Source organism: Aplidium turbinatum, chromosome 11, assembly GCF_918807975.1.
Source record: "Aplidium turbinatum chromosome 11, kaAplTurb1.1, whole genome shotgun sequence".
NCBI classification, from domain to species: domain Eukaryota; kingdom Metazoa; phylum Chordata; class Ascidiacea; order Aplousobranchia; family Polyclinidae; genus Aplidium; species Aplidium turbinatum.
In genome coordinates, this window is record NC_137482.1 from 7621169 (window position 1) to 7641238 (window position 20070).

Below are 20070 nucleotides of genomic sequence, written 5' to 3' on the forward strand. Positions count from 1 at the left end.
TAACCAGAAGTGCACAACGGACAATTTCCTACCCCAGCGGTCCATGGGCCTTATTACCAACATTAGCCAGGTCTGATCATCATTAGGCCTATCAGTCTTGCTTTAATTAGAAAAATGTTCAAATTTATTGGTTTTACTGCATGCTGAATCAGCATGCACAATGCACATGTCTTACACATAAAATGCAAAAAAAAAAAAAAAACGGAAGTCAAAGCGGTTTGTTAACTGCAGAGCAGTCAAAAATATGTGAAAATTAATAAAACCACTCAATTTCAGTCCTCCCAAACTTCCACTTTCCGTAACTTAAAAAGTTCTGAACTTTAGGCTGTGAAACTTTAACAATTAGTCTCAACTCACCATAGCACCAATCAGAGCTTCCAATTTTGCTTAAAAGATTTGTAACAACGGAGATCCCGGGGGTGGGCCTTATTAGCTGTAGGTACCTTAGTAGTAGTTCTGGCACAGTAGCCTACCAATTGATATCAAATGTGTATCACTACATCAGGCTTGCCTTTGAATTACATTCAGGTGACTATTAGTATAAGCAACACTTTATAATCGATGCGTTCGAAAATCACAGCATGTCCCATTTATAGTAAGGTAGTGCATATAGTAAGGAAAAGGTAAAAGCGAAATTAACAAAACGTGAACTTTCCTTGTACATTAATGTACAAGCAACAATAAAACTAAGACGTATCGTTTTATATCGTACAGAAGTCGCCCTTTTTACCTCGGTTCAAAGTCACCGAACGTCAAGTTCTGTCAACCGAGAATGAAGCAGTCGCAGTACGATGTTTTTGACACAAATGAATAAAGCGAATGTAAAAATATATGCTGTGTACAGCACAAGTAACTACTTTATATGGTTGACAACAAAATAGCACAAAAATAATAATAAACATTGTTGAACATTATTTAAAAAATGCAAGCACAGAGAACGTGATCACAATGTGGAATTGTATCGCTACGAGCAGAAAATGGCGCTTTACGTCGTTCCAACGTCTAATGACGTTAGGATAGTATAAAGGAGCAACTTATGCTAGCCAGGAGCAACAGAAGCCCTACAAAATCTGTCATTTTTACAATTCTTTTTACATTTATATTTTTACGTCTGCAGACGTTGAATCAATATAAAAATGACGGATTTTGTTGTCTAGGGCACAGACCGGAGAGGATATGAACGTCGTGAAAGAACAGCGTCTCTACGGAAACATACAATGAAATATAGTAACACTAGGGCAAACAAAATCGTACCGTGGGTGTTACAAAAATAATCACAGCAACTGAAGATAAGCTTGTAGGAGTTTTGTGCACCTGTCAAAATTTTTGAACCAAAACGTTCTGCAAATAAATGTCCAGCTTTCAGCAGCTACGACTACTTAGTCTTAGGCCAAGCCTACTGTATATTACAACACGAACCTTGCAGTTCAATAAAAAAGCGGAACTTCTAAAACGATGCATACGACTGTGATTGCGAGACAAAAATGAAAGATGTATAAGCAACTGGATGACTACGTTACGCTAGCAAAAATAAATAATTTGATAGGAAAAGCACTGGATGATGAATTGCAACAACAGACTTTCGTGAAGCAACAAAAAGTAGCTGGATGAAATGGAACCAGTGGCCTGATCCTATTTGGAATAACAGTGCATTGTACAGTGAAACATTTACATAACGTAAAGCGCCATTGGAATGCTTTGAGACTTTGCAAAAAATAAATAAAAACAGCATTAACAAATGGTGGGAAGGGACAATAAAATTACAACTCTTTATTGATATTGTGTGTCTAGGTAATAATGATAATAGTTAGTAGTACAGAAAAGTTAATAAAAATATTGCACAAAAATACAGTTCATATCATATTCGAGACCTGCAAAACAGGCGAGCGAAAGCATCCTGTGCCCTCGAGTACAAATCCATGGAACGGATGTCCTTCACAAACGTAGGAAGTAGGATAAGAATGCCAACTCCTACCTGCAGTAAAGCACATGATGAAGAAAAGATGTTGCGACAACGACACAACTAGAACAAGTCGATGGGAAAGCACAGCGGCAGTGACTGGGTCACGTGATTGTACAATAAGTTTTACTCCAGCACTTGCTTTCTGTACACAGAATGGAAGTTCGTGACGTTTTATGACAATCGTGACTGACTGTTGTAATAATACTCATAAAGATCATGTTCATTCTGCACACATTGCGACAACATGCAGTGCACTACGATCGCAGATGCAACACAACGAGAAGCAGCGAAGGGGCATGCAGTCAGCTGCTTCCATTTTATTTTGGCACGCCATTAAAGCTCTGGCAGAGCCATAGCAGGGTATTCTGGAGCAGTGTCGAACCGAAGTTTTTTCGAACACGCGTAAACGTTCTCACCATTCGGCGAAGCAGCCGACAGTACTAGACATTGCATCTCATTTGTGGCACAAGTTTGATGCCTTAGATAAAAGATTAGTGCGTCTGGTGCAAGTGACGTTTTCGATTTGAAAAGACATAATTGCTCAATCCCTAAAGCGGCAGTAGCTAAATGTAAATATTTTTGAGATTTAAAAACGCTTATGAAGTGGAAAGGTAACAAAAAACTTTAGAGAATATGTTATCGTCTTGTGTTTTGAGCACCACTAGTAGAAACAACCACACAGAATGACCTATCTCAGATCACAGGATTGAGTATTGTTTATTCTTCGATGCGCACTTTTTATTTGGCTGTTAACATTGTTAACAAGGCAGAACAAAACAGAAGGTCAAACCATACCTCAATCATCAATGAGTAGAACACCCAGTCCCACCCGGCATGCGTTTCAATGACAGGAACCAGAGACTGGCCAATTCCAGACCCAATGCTGGATACCCCATCAATTATACCTGGAAATATGCGGCAAGGTTGAGAGAAAGTAAGACGTAAACGCAGCTTAAGAAGAAAGCGCTTTATAACATATTATTTGTAGACTTGGAAACAGATTACAAAAAACAACCTGCAACTGTAGCAAGAGCAACCGTATTCTTTCCAACTGCCTCCTGTTTTCCAAGGTCTGCGGTTACTGCTGTTCCTACGATGCCGCTCGCCCCTCCAATAAACAATCCAACGATTGACATCAGAATACTGTTGAAAGCCTTGTTTTCAGGTGACTCTTGAAATAGCAACGTGATTATGAGCAACCTTACAAGACCACAAGCTAATGACAAAGTAAAACAATGTGAAAGCAACCTGTTTCGTGTATTCAAAAAATGCAACTGTGGCTTCCGTTCCCATAGCTTAATAAACGAAGACTCGATTCAGTAAACAAGAATATAGCAAAGCTGAGGAAGGCTGTGCGATTCAAGGACAGCTATCTGTTCAGTGGGAGTTTCAAGGATATTTCCTCAATCTGTCATTCAACTATACAAGACGTATCACTAAATAACCTGTTCAAGCCCAAGTTTAAAGATACTGGAAAATACTGCTGTGAACTAGAAAGCAAAGGACTGGCTTGTCGCTTTCACAATCCGTAATTCTAAAACTTACTTTGGTATCCCCAGATCGCAAACGGTGTGACGCAAAACATCATTAACAAAACCGGTGACCGCTTTCCCATCCAGTCGCTGACCAAGCCAAATAAAACACTGCCTGAAAGAATTTGCCGTATTTGTTTTGAGGTTTCGCCACAATTCAACAACTAGTGTCCAACCACGGCTACGTTCGACAAGCCTCAAAACAGTTGAAAATCAGTAGGAATAGTAGTAACACTAGTTCGAAAGCCACCCAATAAATCGATTGATTTTACCTCATGCTAGTTGAGAAATATTTGTTTTCAGATACATTATCAAATCGTTATTTTGAAGACTGCTAACATCCCAGCCAGCCAATCATGATACGTTGAATCAACGTAAAAATAACAGGGTGTAAAAACTGTCTTCTTCTAAACGCCTAGAGCAGTGGTTCTTAACCTATAGGTAATTACTAATTACCCACATGTGGGTAATTTGAAGATAGCAGGTGGGTAATCAGCTGAACCAGAATATATAGAATTATAGATGTAACAAACAATGTCACAGCTGTAAGTGGTAAAGTTGCTTTATTACTTACACTGTTTTGATGTTTTGAGTCCGTTCAAAACAACCAAACAAGCACAGTGAAATTTTATCATTTTTAAAATTGTTTTGTCATATTAATTTATTTTTTCATCATTTTTGTCGCCAGTTTTATGTATTTTATTTTTGTGACATAGTAATAAGATTTTTCTTGTATAATCAGTTCAGTTACAGTTGTTTTATTTATGAGCAAACTTGATGGCTGCGTTGCTGTTTAAAGTAGTATAGCTAAGTGTACATTTAGAGTTAGTGTTGAGACGAGCGAGCTATATTCTTTTGAAGATGAAAGCTTGGGAAAATTCTGGGGAAAGCATATCCAAAAGTTGTGCAAAAATCACTAACATTGTTAACCATGTAGCCTATTATTATTCTACTTATCTCTGTGAATCAGCAATTTCAAGTGTTGTTGCTTTGAATTCAAAATCCCGAAACAAGCTGTTAGATCTGGAGTCAGATTTGAGTTGTGCAGTATCCAAAATCGCACCCAATATTGCATCGATTGTACACAAAAAACAAGAACAAATGTCTCACTGACACTATTGATGTCGTTCTTTGCATTAAATGTTAATTTTGTTGAATAACGCTGTTATATATTTTTAATACGGCAAAATAGATAAAATTAGATTTTGGGTAATGGGACTTTGATCTGGACAGTATTGGGTAATAAGGGAAAAAAGGTTAAGAACCCCTGGCCTAGAGTATTACCTATAATAGCTCCAACATCGTACCACACGGAAAGTTGGTCTGCGCTTGACACTGGCCAGCCGTATCTGTTGGTGAGGTAATAGGGAAGCCAAAGCATGATTGAATAGTTGACCAATTTCGCGACAGCACTTACAAGAGAGTACTGCGAACATAGACAGCATGTTGTAAATGCAAAACAACCTATTGGAAGCCATGTTGAGTTGCTAGAGATACTACAGTCCGGCTACGATCATTCGGGTCAGTTTATTTCATCACAATACGTTGGAACGAGATATCCGGATAATTGGACCAAAACAAAACCAAGGAAAATGTTTTACAGTGAATGCCAGTGGCGTAGATGCCACTGCACACAACTACAATCAATTTGATGTCCAAAGAAGAGAAATACACTGTGAGCTGATGATATTTCTTGAAAGCTTGAAGGATAGCTCTGGTGCAGGCATGCGTAGATGCTGCCCAGTTCCCGCAGATAGCGCTAAAGACATAATACTCGGAAGGCGTTGTTCAACACTACTAGAGAAAACGCGACTGCGTCTTTGGCGAGGCAGATAAACGCACGCTTAAAAGTGGGCATGATTGGCTTCCTTGTCTTTCTGTCCAGTTGGAAATCTTCTGCCATCGAACGTCAAGCTAAATACGACGAAATGTGCTGGGCAAAATTGTTACGTGTTTACAGCAAAAAACGTGCGTTTTTATTTTGATTCAACATATGAAACCGTCTCTTCTGTCAAGCGACAAGAGCAACGTATATCTGTTATGGACAGGGCGCTATATAAAAAGACATGATTATTAATATAAATACAAAAAATGGACAGTTGCTGCACCACCTTAGCTGGTGCGAAACAAATAAACAAATCAAAATATTATCATCATAATCGCAACAGCAAAACAAAACATCATAAAAAACAAACAATGTACTTACTGTGATCAACCCCGGAAGTAAGAGGGCTTTGAAAAATTTGATCGGCTTTACTTCATTTTGAACTTCAATCAGTGACATAGTTTCATTGCTAACTTTCATTTGTAAATTTTTATTGGGAGAATCTGCAAGAAAAATCTTTACAATTTGTTCACGAATAAATCTCTCTATATTGCTTCAAAGAAGCTTGGTCTTCATTTCGAAACACCACGGTCGACCAGTTGTGAGTTGAGGTGATTCAGAACAAATGATATTAAATTAATAATAAACCATGTAATAATCTATTCACTTAAGTTTCTTACCATGTGCGTACAACACGTATCTTTCATGCAAAACCACGCCACTCACCACCACCGACATCTGGCGCATCATTATGATCGTCTGATGGCACGTTTGGGTCTTCAAGACCAACTTCGGTCGGTGAGTTGACAACGCCAAAGAATACAACGAAACCCCAGCTAAACAGCGTCACCGATGAGTACAGGAAAACCACCTAACCAAATCATTCGAGCTGTATTTGAGAAATCACAAGGCATTTACCACACTCAAACTTAAGGTGAAACCCCAGCCAGGAAAAAAGTTGTCGCTCTTTCATCGTTTTAACGTCTGGAAACGATGTAAAAATGGCCAACTTTGGCAGGCTGCAACTAATGCTAGTTATGCCAAGCACCTCTGTTTTTCTTAAACTTTGCCTTGATGCTGTTATTTTGATGACATGTTGCTGTAAAAACAATTCAAGCATCCAACTTTGTCACGTGACATGTATGTTTCGCAATTTGAAATTGTTTAAGCTTTAACTGAGATGATTCAGAATCAAATCACGATGCGTGCCAATGTGATAGATGCTTACTTGCTAAACCAGCTGTAATGCTGAATGATCATAATGATATTGGAAGACTTCGTACCTCATATCCGTAGTCCACTAATGCAGAAGCAACCAGCGATCCCATGATATTGCCAAGCGCAACATTCGAGCTCCAGATTCCAAACAACAAGCCTCGCTTGCTTTTACCAAACCAATTGCCCATGATTGCTACGACGCTGGGCCAGCCAGACGATTGAAAGATCCCATTGAAGAAAGAAATCAGCAAATAAAATGTTTTGCTATAGAAGTGCAAACATTCTGTCAACGTCCCAAATAGAAAAGCCTGAATAGATCACATGAATTGAAGACACTACGGACATAGATCGAAATAAAATTTCGCCAAAATAAGGGGAGCAGCTGACTCAAAGACTAATATGTCCCTTCGCTGACTTCCTGTTGTAGGGCATCTATGATTGCAGAGTACAGAATGTTGTGGCAATGGGGGAAAAATAAAACACGACTATTATTATCAAACAATGGGTGTTAACAGGGGCGTAGCCAGTACAAAATGTCGGGGCGGGGGAAAATAAGTATTGTTGCATATGTCAGTGAGCTTACAAGCCTATTAGTTGGTTGCATATTAAAAATATTTCGGGGGGCAATTACCTCCTCCCCCTGGGTATTTCGTACAATCAACACATACCATGCAGCCGGACAGCCACATTCCTCCAGCAAGAACATGTCTTAACTGAAATCTGTAACAATACAATTCACAAGTCGTTTGATTTGAAAGTAGTATCAATAAATTCAATAGTAGTGCTAGATTTCGAAGTTCGTTAGCCTACGTATTGCAAATAGTACATGAAAGCAGAATACATTTGTACCATATCAAAATGGCGCTTCGCAAACAGCATGAAAATCGAAATTTCGTTAATCAAGCTGGTTCCAACTGAATCATGACAACTCACCTATCTCCCAAACTGCCGCTGATAAATAGACCCTGCAAGTGTTGGAAAGTTTTAAAGAAGGATAAAAATGGACAAAGCAACTTCGTGCCACAACGTAGCCAAACATTGAAGAAATGGTAACTTGGTAACATAAATGTCTTGGGACATCAATTTTTTGTCCTGAGAAACTTCAAACACACAAATTTTTAAAGATGACTCTAAAACAGAATCAAATTACACCGGAAAGCAAAATATTCTCTCATAAAGGAAAACATTCATTTAAAAATGATCTGAATTCAATGAGCTACTTTCTGCACAAACTTTTTTGTCAAAAATTCTGCTCACCACTGAGTAAGAAAAGACAAATACAGTGTCTGTCACGCCCAAGAAAGTAACCGCTTGTTCAAAATTTGGAAGCAAATCTTGAGAATTCCATTTCTAAAAATTGTACATGGTGAATGGTTAAGCAAAAGTAGTCGACTCAGCGACTGTAATAATTTTCCATTTCTATCCGTTTATCATGCACGATTATTCCGCTACGAGTTTTAGCACCTTGTTTTAAAAGCGACAAAATAAAACATCTTTTTCTTTTCGTAACAAGTTTAATATAAAGACGTGTCTAAAGAAATCTATATTGATAATTTGAATGGCCATTTTAATCTCAATCGGCTTATTTGAACACAACCAATTTCAATCATACCTCAAAAGGACGAAGGCAAGGCCAGGAAATGTTACGAATCGCTGAGGGCGACAATTGTCTTGAGAAAGGTTCCCTGGTATTGCTCAAGGCTTTTCGTGTGGAGTGAAACAGAGCGTAGCTAGAAACGTAATGTTCGATTTTAGAATATAAGTTGATTGTTTACGTACAAACAACAGTAAAAATGAGGCGATTCTGATGAAACTCGTCGAAAAGGAGAAGCGCGTGTAAAACTGTGTATCGTTATTTTTGTTCAACTACCAACAACCAAAGACAAACAATTTCGTGTCTTAATAAGCAAAAATGAGAATCAATGTTAGGCCTAAACAAAGAAGTTAATTTCTACACCAAACAGGACTTGGGTACACACCAGTCATGCAACAGTTTGCTTCTAGAAAAACAAACATTAATAGAAATGTAAAAAAACACTCACCTTGTGAATGTCAGAATAAACGTAGAAACATGGTGTCGCGTTACACACATAATCACTTATAACAACCTAAGCTGTAAGTGACAGATTCGGTTTGAAGTGAGGTTATATACAAGAACAAAAGTTCGAGAGAAAGTTGAAAAACTTTTAACTCTAAATGGCACATTTTCTATCACACCCATTGTTCGTTGTTAATGTAAAAAAAGCATAAATACAACTTATGATGCATCAAAAAAGATTAAAAAAATCAAAATATGCAACACGTTATGCTTAGCGTATGAGCTCAAAGCGGAATCACAGATTACATAAGATTGTGGTGTGTGAAATGCATAACACCAAAACTATCAGATGCTTCCTACAAAAAGATTGCAACTGTAATTGTTGCAAAATTAAATCCGAAAATCAACAACAAAGTCTAAAACCGACAAACTGTTCATGCCTCTAGCTGCTTTGCAATTTTAATACTGACAAGTTAGATTTGGCCACAGTATTCGAAGAACAAAGGCAAAGCGCACAGCATCAAAAAAGTTAAATGAAAAAAATCTTTCACAGAGTGTAACGTCAGTACTGTACAAGACCAGAAAGAAATTCTTTCAACTTTTAGCTCAATTCAATCCTACGATGAATAAAAGCGTAAAAAAAACAGTGGTATTACAATTGATCCCTGGGGTACACCATGTTTCAATTTGTTCAACCAATTTATCATCATAATATCATTTTAACAAACGCATTAGCAAGCAATAATTTATTAAATAGCATTGCAATATAACACGAGTTTACGTTTTGACTGAAGTAAAGAGCGCAGCAGATGTTAGCGCTATTGCACAATCTTGCTATTGAAAATCAATTGCACTCAAGAAAAAACGTAATAAAAATTGACTAAAAGTCATAAAAGAAATAACCACAGCATCTATAAATGGCAGACTGCAGTAAAATCTAATAACAAAGTCGTTTTAGAATAAACGATTTTAAAGCTGTCGTTTCAGGATTTAATGGCTGTCAGTTCTTTCAGACAACATGCCACACATAACTCGAAATCGACGAGCTAATTCAGAGGACTTGACGTCTTTAATAAAAGCAGGTAGCAGACAAAGTATGATCACTCCCATCTGCGAAGAATAAGAAGAAAACCTATTGAAGTTCTTGTTCCATTTATGAAGTGATGGTCTAAATTATACCAGAATGGGAGAAACAGAGTCAAAGGTTAGACCGCTTAGTTATGTTCTAAATATTACAGTGAAAAATTAAATACAAGTGAAAAAAATTAACTTTGTTCCTGAAAACGTTTTAACCATGAGACATAGGCGCCGACTTTTCAAAAAACCTTGAAGGCGAGAAAGGTGATGACGTCATAACCACAACGCTATTTCACCGAATTAAAATAGTCTTTGATAAAGCTTACTGTCTTGTTTATATTGACACCTAGGTCGCAAACCGAATTTATTAGAACCGCTACTTGAAACGATTAGTTTTACGCATGCAGTACGCCTAGTCGTAAAAATTTTGATATTGTTAGCTCATAATTAAAACAGTTGGAAAACAAGCGGATTCATTTCCTTTTCGTGCGAGTCAATAACAACGATCAAGACAGTGAAGTTATCGAAATAAAACGCAAAAAATCATGATCTCAAGCAGAGTGAAAACCCGCTATCAGTTTTATTAACTTCGTTTCGCTCGTTTTGCAAATTACTTAGCTTCAAAGCGTTAACAACGGCGAAGTGTTTTCTCTTCTGTTTTTTTTATCGAAAGTCTTTATAGTCTTTTATTGAATACAGTAGGCTATATACACTCGAGTATAGGTCGAGATGTTCGCAAGTGATTTTCACCTCAAAAAGACAAGTTCAACGAACACAGAACAAGCTTTTGTCTCCAGCTCGGCAGTTTTCAAAATGAACGCACTTAAAATCATTGTTGACCTAGATTACGGAGTGCGAAATCGCGTCGGCCTAAGTAAAAGTTTTGAATACGTTTATTTGCAGTGATTCAAACTTAATTTTCAAATTTAATGATTTCTTGTCAATTCTAAACTTTATGCATTTGTTGAGCTATATGCAAAGCTCACGAGACAAAACAGCAGAAAGAGCTGTTTTAAGAGATCATTTTTTTAATTTTTGCGTATAGGATATAATCGTTCTTATTACGTAACATTCCATGATCGTTAAAGTCGATGTCAAACCTTAGCGGCCGCATAAAACAATGATGTCAGGTTAGCTAGGTGATAATAGCGGTAAGAGCAGGCAATATCTGCGACCAAGACCATTAAACACCTTTTCTTTTATCGGTTTTCGATTTAATTCTCACACATTGCGAAGAAAACAATGCGTTCTGTTGGATCATCACAGCGGGAAGACCTCTTTGAAAATAGCGCGTCTAATTCAGCTGGTTTACTTAATATTGCAGTGAATAGTTCCGTGACTATTTCAGCAGCGTAAATTACTCTATCATCTACTTTGAAATTTCCATACCGTATGAGAAAGCCATGCGATCAGCTGCTGTTTTGCGGGCAAGAGCAACGTAGGCTGTTTTTTTGCTTTCGGCATTCTGTAAGTCCGTTTAAATTATCTAAATCTCTTTCGCGAAGTGTTTTATCTTTGAAACACCACTTGTAATAACCATTTTTGTTGCCCCTCAACCATAAATTTACGGTGGGCGCCCGGCCCCCCCGGAAGTCGGCGCGTATGCCTTGAGAAGTTTATTGAAAACTTAAGATAACGTAAACATCTGGTAGCAACGCTTTCCTTTTGTTGGTTCAAAACTTTTAACATAAGTAAAACTTTTTGGACAAATGTCAACATAATGAAACTCAAATGACCAATGACCATTCCAAAAAAAAAATAGGCAAAATTATCCACGGTATGTGTGGATTCAAGTATGTACAATCAACTCCAGTTACCTCAATCATGAATGAATTGAAAACCCAATCCCATCCTGCACGAGACTGGATGAAAGCGACCATAAACTGGCCGATTCCAGCTCCAATGCTCCCAGTGCCATCGATAATGCCTGAAAGGCAGCACGAGTTTAACATTTAAGTGTAACGAGCTTACGGGTATCTTTACGTTATGTTAATGTACACAAAAACGATGTTAATACATTCGGTCACAACTATGGTTTCCTGTAGCACAGCTGTTCAACGGACAGATGGCACACTTAAGAAAATGTTACCAGATAGCAAAATCCGTCCTGCTGACACTGAATCAATGTAAAACCAACGGATTTAGCTGTCTGAGAGAATAGGTTTTTGATGACCTGTTACTGTAGCAAGAGCGTCTGTATTTTTTCCGACCGCCTCCTGTTTCCCAATATCAGTAGTCACAGCTGTTCCAATAATGTTGCTAGCTCCTCCAATGAACAAGCCCACAATTGACATCAAGACACCGTTGATGGCTTTGTTCTTTGGCGAATCTGAAAACCAAAGTAAAAATAAATCCGAAATTACACACGAAAAAAACTACGTCGGCTGCGTAGCCGAGTGGTCAGAACCTCTGCGCGACGTTCGAAAGGGCGTGGGTTCGACACCGCTCCACAGCACGCGGCTGTGTCTCGACAAAGACACTTAATGGCAAGCCAAAATAAGGGGAGCAGTTGACTCGAAGACTATATGTCACTTCGCTGCTTCCTGTCGTCTGTTGTATCGCATCTGTGATCGCAGTGTACTGTATGTTATCGCAATGGGCGAAAATAAAAACACGATTATTATTATTAGGAAATAGCCCATACCGTGCACAGTACAGTTGTAAGCTGGTGTTAAATTTTTACTTGTCAATAGCCTATAATTTACTTATAACAATCTGCAGCATACGTTGAAAACATTCAACTCACTTCGGTAGCCCCAAACAGAAAAAGGAGCACAAAACACCATAAAGACAAGAACGGGCGCTCTCTTCCCACACAAGTCACTTATAAATCCGAATACAATTCCACCTGTTGTGAAGAATGAAATAATATTTATTTTGTAATTTATTATTGTAATTTTTCAATTTATATTTTTCAATGTATTTTGATGGCATCTCCTGTAATAAAGCCAGATAAGAAACTGCAGCTTCATCATCATCAACCAATTTTGATTATACACTGTCTATACAGGCCATGAATTAATCTTATGTTGAGGGTGTGGCCTGTCTGTTTGTCTGTCGAGGGCGAAATCTTCCTCTCAACATCTCACGGTCCGTTAGGTTGGCAGAGTCCATGTTCAGGGCAAAAAGGTCAAGCTTAACAAGTTCATCCCAAGAACGTTTTGATCTACCCTGATCCCGCTGTGCTGCAATGTTGACAGATCTGACCTGAGAGATTTAGTTAGTGCTGAGATCTAGCTAGTGCTGCGCTCGACGTGCCCAAGCAATCTCATTCTGCCCAATTAGAGGACTTAAGTTAACCACCGTCTCTTATTTTAAGCCTGGATAAAAGAGTTTCAAACTGGATGTTTTCAGGCTTGACCAGGCTGGTCCATCTTACCATTGCTCCAATGCTCTGTCATTACGTTGTAGACGCTTGATGGTGCTTGCTAGTGGTTGTCCGCGTTTCAGAGCTATAAAGCATGACACTCCTCACACAGCTAGAGTAAACTTGACCTCTGATTACAGCAGGAAGTTGCTTGCTTGTCAAGATAGGGAAGAGTTCTCTAAACTTTTTCCAGGCTGACTTGCACCACGTTATAGCAAGTTCACACCCCTTCCAGAACACATGGTATCTCCAAGGTAGTAAAAGTCAGCTACCACGTCAAGTGTGCCACTTTCAACCTCAACCTCGCTTACTGCCCTACCGTCTATGGATCTAGCTGTGCCCTTACAGCGTGGGCGTGGGTAATGTGGATCGGGTTTCAGCCGACCTTTTATTCCACAATTCTTGTGAACTCAGTGAAAGAAATTGGTGCAGAAGATAGAGTTTCTTTCCGTTTCACTTAGGCATATCGAGCAAGGACGCTTTCCTGATCTTCTATAGTTCATGTTGAGACCAGAAGTCGTTACTGTGGTCTTTCCCATGTTCACTCTTAGGCCCTTTGCTTCGTTAAATACACGCAAAAGTGTTTCTTTTAGTTGATTGTAAACCGATCTGTTTTGTTGGTGAACTCACCAAAAACCATGCGCGTTTTTTAATTTATGACTTAAAGAAACTAAAAACTGCTACAAAATTTAAACGCTTTGCTGAAAGTTTCTTAATTGTGTTTTTATAGACATTTAACTCCACGATGTGAAAATTACCCAGACAGCAAAATCCGTCATTTTTACATTGATTCAACGTCTGTGACGGATTTTGCTGTTTGGGTAGCACAAACTGGAAAAAAAATCAAACTTGACTGCAGCACCCTTACCAACTATAGATCCAACGTCATACCAAACGGACAAGTCACCAGCTGTTGAGTCCGACCATCCATAATTATTAGTAAGATAGTACGGCAACCAGAATATAAACGAATAGTTGATCAACTTCAAAGCAGCATACGCCAAAGCGTACTGAAAAATATGCAAGAAGTATTATAAAAAACCACACTCGTATCACATAATGCAACACAAATCGCAATTTCGAAATAAGCGACCGCTGCCATATTTACACAAGATTAGATTCTCCTAGTGAAATATTGAGATGTATATACCTCGGCAAATCCAAAAGGGTTGGTCATGTTGTATCTCAAGCGTTGACATTCAAAAACTGTTTGCTTCATTTAGCAGAAATACGGTACATAGTTTGTGTTATACCGTGTTAGGTCAAATACTAAATAATTAAGGGCTCTCTAGTCTCTATCCATGGACACTGGACAGTCATAAGTCAGAACTTTACAAGATATTAAAATATCGATTTTACAACTTTGTTGCAAACAGCCAGCAGAACTACGAACTTCATCAACCAACCAGCCATGATTGCAGCTTTAGATCACCAATGCTTGGTCTGGTTCTAGTGTGATCAATTTACAGGAAAATCACTTCACAATCCACTGCAACTTACCGTTATGACGCCTGGCAACATCACCGCTGATAAAAATTTGATGGGTTTGTTCTTGGAAACCTCAACCAAAGGAACATCGTCGCCATCGTTTTCATCTTCGGCATGATTTGTTGAAGCCAGAAAATCTACGCATAATATTCAAGCACATGGAGTATGACAACAAAATTGCACAGTAGCCTAAGCGTGTAAAAATGTAACAGTCATATTAAACGTCTGGTAAACGTTCGTTTTAAAAATTTTAACCAAAGTATAAAATTTTGCTATTTCTCACCCAATTCGATTATTTCGTGTGTTTATTGTATCATATCATAATTGTTTACTCCGCAACAGCTTAACTGTGTTTACTGTCTAGTATGTCTGTTTAACTATATATAGTTACTTAAGTTAAACAGATATTATATATATGTGAAGAGAGGGGCGTTCTTCCCGGCTATCAGCACAAGGCTGAGCACTCGCTAGTACAGCGAGCAGCTGCGATTCGCTAACCATAACGGTGTAGCTTCCACGCAAGCCATTCAGACTTTCCAATGGTGTCTATCGCTGTCAATTCTTGCTACAAATCGGCTGCCGAGAAACAGATATTATATATATATAATATATGCTAAACAGACAAAATAGTGATTATAGAGCCCAGCGTCTTGAAGCCAATCAAAACCTGGGGCAGCAACTACAAACAAAAACTGCTTTTATCAGAAGCACATTTTGCATTGCTTTTCAACCTATGTTTACATTTCCAGTTTATACTCACCATCTTCATCAGTTATCGGATCATCAGGTGTATCATGGGGAGATCCAAGACCAACATCACTTGGTGAGTTGACAATGCCAAAAAATGCAACAAATCCTCCACAAAATAGAGTCACTGAAGCGTAAAGGAACACCACCTAACAAAATTTAACAAAAAGTAGATTAGTTTACAGTCAGTTTTTTTTACTAAATTACGAAATACGATACTCTCATATTGTCGCATTAAATATTAAGGCAGCAGTCAGTAAACCATTGTTTAGCATTTTAACCAATGAAAATCAGGTCCTTTATAGTGGTTTGTGCGGGTCTGCTACTATTCGGTGAGTCCAATTCGGTTAGTCCGATTCGGTGATTTCCTAACCTCTAACCCCTAACCCTAAAACGGCAATGATAATTAGGCTACGGTACCCGATAATTTAAAAAAAAAATTTGAAAAAATCACCGAATAGGGATCGGGCTCACCGAATCAGACTCACCAAAACGGGCCATTCCGGTTTGTGCAGAGGGCTGGCCTTGATAATAAAATATGGTTACTTGGTAATGATAGAAAATATGATGACAAAAACAAGTATATATCTCCACATTATCCTGGCAAGTGCAAACATGGAAAAATAAACTTTCTACAACTGCCACTATAAAGGAAAGTACGGTACCGCAAAAAAGATTTATTGTTCAAACGTTCAGCACCTACCTCGTAGCCATAATCAACCAAAGCTGATGAAATCAATGATCCGACAATATTTCCAACTGCTGAATTCGCACTCCAAATTCCAAAGAGAAATCCTCTATTACCCTTTCCAAACCAGTTTCCGACAATTCCTACTACACATGGCCATCCACTTGATTGCACGAATCCATTCAAGCACCATATCACCAGATAGAAAGCTTTGTTGTAGAAATGAAGCCACTCTGTCAAAGTGCCGAAGACAAAAACCTGACGTGAGAAAGCCGAAATAAAATAAACATTATAAATACTGATGAGTAATAGAATCTGTTTAAAAAATGATTCTATCACAATAAGCTTGAAAATAGATAAACTCTTAGATTGAAATTGATTTCAAGTAATTTATGATCATGCTGATGGGGTAAAAATAAGTTGATTCATGAAAAAACGACTTTTCGTTTTGTTTAGTTCAATGCATCAGCTTCAGTTGAGTTAAAAATAAAGACCAGTACCGTATGGCTACCGCTTCATGAATCATACTATATATATTATATATATATTTTTTTTTTATGTTGAAATCATTACATACCACAATGCCAGACAACCACATTCCAATTGCAAGCACAATTCTGAGTTGAAACCTAAATTGAGAATCACTATTTACTCTACAGGTACAAAGTAAAAACCAGCAAAATAAAGATGTTGTGGTTATGCTTCAGTACAGACGAGCTTTAAAACTTGATGATATGAAAGAGTTTTTCGTAAACAGATAATTCTTCAAATATTCAAACGCATTAAAATATTTAGGCTACATGAGTTGTTCTGAAACAGAAGAACATTGTTCAATGTGTGTAGGCTACATTCGCCATATGGTTTAAAAATTTGAACGAATTTTATAGTGACTTTGACATATCAAGCAACTACTAGATAATGGATATACATATTATGCTTTATCTTGCAAATATTCTAACAAAAACAGAGCATAAAAGCTTGAAAAGCCAACTTAAGATTAAAACTCCATCAAAACAGACTAAGTAAAAGGATTTTCAACTGTGTCTTACCTATCTCCCAAAATTCCACTAAAATACAAACCCTGCAATAACAGAAAAATAGATATATATATTTATATATATAATTTTTATTTATAACACAACATATATGTGAAAGTCTAGTGGGCTAGTTTTTTGTGTAGGAAAAATAATGTAAAATATGGTGCAATTTACCACATTGTCGAATCAGTGATAAGAAAAAACAAGGAGTAAGTGAAGCCCTGCATTCAGTTTAAAACATTTTGAAAAATCACAGAAGTGAACAGAGTACTGATGGTCAACAGCTTTTTTTGAAAAGAAAACTTTATTTTAAAAAACAACGGAATGAGTACTCGATGCGTGCCTCCCTACCATGCAATAGTAGGCACCAAAACAAACTCAAGTGTGGCAAAAAGAAGTGCCCCTCCAACATTCGACTGAAGAAGATTTATATGGAGTCTAAGTAACAACACAGTTTGATAGAAAATGTATATATAAAAGAAAATGACTTCAAGTTACCAACCTTGCACAACTGTGTAGCATGTTACATCACAATAATAACTTACCAAAGCATATGAAAACAGAAAGACAGTATCCAATATCCCAAGAAATGGCTCTGCTTTGCTATATTCCGAAAACAAAGTATGGGAAGACCATGTCTGTACAACACAAAAGGAATAATTAAACAATTAAACATTGAAGTGTTTATTATATATGTCTTCTGAGTACAGGATAACATGAAAAATAGATTAAATTCTTGATGTATAGTATACCTACACACACTGAACATCATTGACACACCAATAGCAAACTTTTCTCTAAAAAAAGTGAGTAAAACTCAGTTTTTGCAACAAAATTAAGTTTTCAAAGAGTAATCAGAATTCACCAAGTCTGTTAATATTGTGTTACCCTAAAGAATTCATAAAAAAAAAAATTATTCCTCTCTTATTAGTTTTTCTTATGTGTGCACTCAAGCACTATTGTGATTTATCAAAATTAAAAATATATCCTGTAATTTACTAATTCTTAAACTTACTATTTCTTATATGCCTGCTTTAGGTGGTGCATATCATCTTGCCAAATTTAAAAGGTGAAGAACTTAATTTGATGTTTTGACTTTTAATTAAAACATGAAAACACTGTTTAACAATCATCTCCAGCACTGGATTGTAACTTAGAAAATTTCTTACATGATTGGGCGATGGACAAGGCCATGATGCATTGCACAAAGTTGGAGTCCATTCTTTGGACAATGTATCTTTCACATTGCTATAAGCTTTTCGTGACGCATGAAATAAAACATAACTGAAAAAAAAACATGTCGTCAAGTAAAAACATAAAATGCAAAAGAGTGGAAACAAAGCAAGTCACATGGTTTTTATTGTAGTTTATTGCATTTTATGACCATTTTTTTTCAGCTTGATTCTGCATGAGCCATTACCATTAAGCCATCTCCAAAGAGCACGTTTTCCTACTATTTTAGTAACTTTTGCATAACCAAACAACCAAATTCTGAAAAATGTTTGAAAACAGTTATTGTCATTTTCATTAAAAATCATATAAACTTTAACAAATCGTTTTCTTCATTAGCTGATTAAATTTGGTAATCTTTAGGTTTGATAAAGAAAAGTGTAACTTCTTAATCAGCTGCAAAATCTGCTATAGAAAAAGACACCAATCCATTCAGCCAAAACATTTCTATTTGAAGCAACAATAAAGTATCTTAAACTTCGATGTTATCACACCACTGTTAAACCGCAAAGGAAGCTTAGATCTTTAACTTACCAAACAAATGTCAAGATAAACACAGTAACATGATGTCTGGTCACAGGTGCCATCAATCAGTTAAAATTACGGCACAATAAAGATGAAAAAAAAATACTAAACCTGCATTCTAAAGACAGTATTATAAATACACTTTACTCATCTAACACAAAAAATCAGTTGTTGATAATTTCTGAAAACTTGACCTTGCAATTTCTTTTTGTTTTGTTTAGTTGGGAGCTCAACCAACTGAGCTATCGGAGAGACAAGGATTTGCCCAAGGACAAGAACATCAATGCAAAATTTTTAATGCAACCCACGCTATGCTTGCTAGGAATATGCCTATCTTATACATTAGGCCTGGCCAACCTGCGGCCCGCATAGGCGGCAGAATAAACTAAACGATTTCCAGGTTATATGCGGCTTCTATGCTCAGTACATAACTCGAGTTTAGTTAAGTCACTAATTTGCTAAAAATCACTGATTAGTGATTTTTATAAGTCCCAACTCAGATCCTATTACTTTCTGTAAAATCAAAGCATTAAAAGCTATAACAGCGTGATTGCATACTGTTTTTTTTTTCGGTCATTTATCGGTCATTGACCAATTTTTTAGCAAAATGTCCGAAAAAAATATAGTCAATTCGGTCAAAATGTCCGAAAAAATATATAGTCAGTTCGGTCAAAATGTCAGAAAAAATATGTACGCACGCAAATCGATTTCAGTGATTGCAAAGATCGCCACTCTACAATTTTTTGTCTGTCAGAAATACAAGACGTAGACTTAGTGTTTGAACGTTGATCCAATGTCTTATTGTATGTGATAACGTAACTACAGAAGTAACATTTCCCAAACGTGACTGACGTGGTGCTTTCAAGTGTGACGCAATGTTGCGTTGCCTTGGAAAGGTCAAACCGCTTGGTAGAGATTGATCGGTCTGTTCTGTCAATCGGGACATTTTCTCAGCATGTTGCATATATTACACTGGTCTACACGATTTTTGCTCTGTGAACTTTGAAAACTGATTTAGAGTAACTTTGGGGTGCTGAATCCGAATATGACCTCAGATTTATGCTATCACGTCAGGTTTGTGAGATATGATAACAGCATATCGTTACTTTTGTCAAAAGTGGAAGATTTGACGTTGCGTTTATTGCACATACACATTGTGCAAGATCCAGAAATCCAGGCCATGTGGTGCATAAGTAGCTGAAATACACCTACCAATTATAATTTTGATACCAATTTGTTTTCTAAGCAACATTATTAACAAGGCAGTAATAACAACCTAAAAGGGAGGCTATAAGTGTAAGTGACCCCCTCCCCCGTCAATGTTTTGCATGAAAC

General features: G+C 37.3%; 2 protein-coding genes across 2 annotated transcripts; both read right to left on the reverse strand.

Moving 5' to 3' along the window:
* Window positions 1–302: 302 nt before the first annotated feature.
* On the reverse strand, window positions 303–8636 carry LOC145779399 (sugar phosphate exchanger 3-like). The gene is made up of 13 exons (XM_082590978.1): window positions 8581–8636; window positions 8151–8268; window positions 7796–7888; window positions 7472–7503; window positions 7207–7258; window positions 6604–6846; window positions 6047–6191; window positions 5702–5823; window positions 4780–4921; window positions 3509–3610; window positions 2979–3134; window positions 2759–2868; window positions 303–1975 (listed from the first exon to the last, which is right to left on the reverse strand). The coding sequence occupies exons 1-13, from the start codon at window positions 8628–8630 to the stop codon at window positions 1859–1861; spliced, it is 1482 nt and encodes a 493-aa protein (XP_082447104.1). The 5' UTR covers window positions 8631–8636; the 3' UTR covers window positions 303–1858.
* A 914-nt stretch (window positions 8637–9550) lies between these two features.
* Window positions 9551–18855, reverse strand: LOC145779401 (sugar phosphate exchanger 3-like). The gene is made up of 13 exons (XM_082590979.1): window positions 18745–18855; window positions 18150–18264; window positions 17526–17618; window positions 16993–17024; window positions 16521–16572; window positions 15959–16201; window positions 15269–15404; window positions 14521–14645; window positions 13889–14030; window positions 12400–12501; window positions 11827–11982; window positions 11471–11580; window positions 9551–9686 (listed from the first exon to the last, which is right to left on the reverse strand). Exons 1-13 carry the CDS (start codon window positions 18795–18797, stop codon window positions 9567–9569), a joined length of 1479 nt encoding a protein of 492 aa, XP_082447105.1. The 5' UTR covers window positions 18798–18855; the 3' UTR covers window positions 9551–9566.
* Window positions 18856–20070: the final 1215 nt, after the last annotated feature.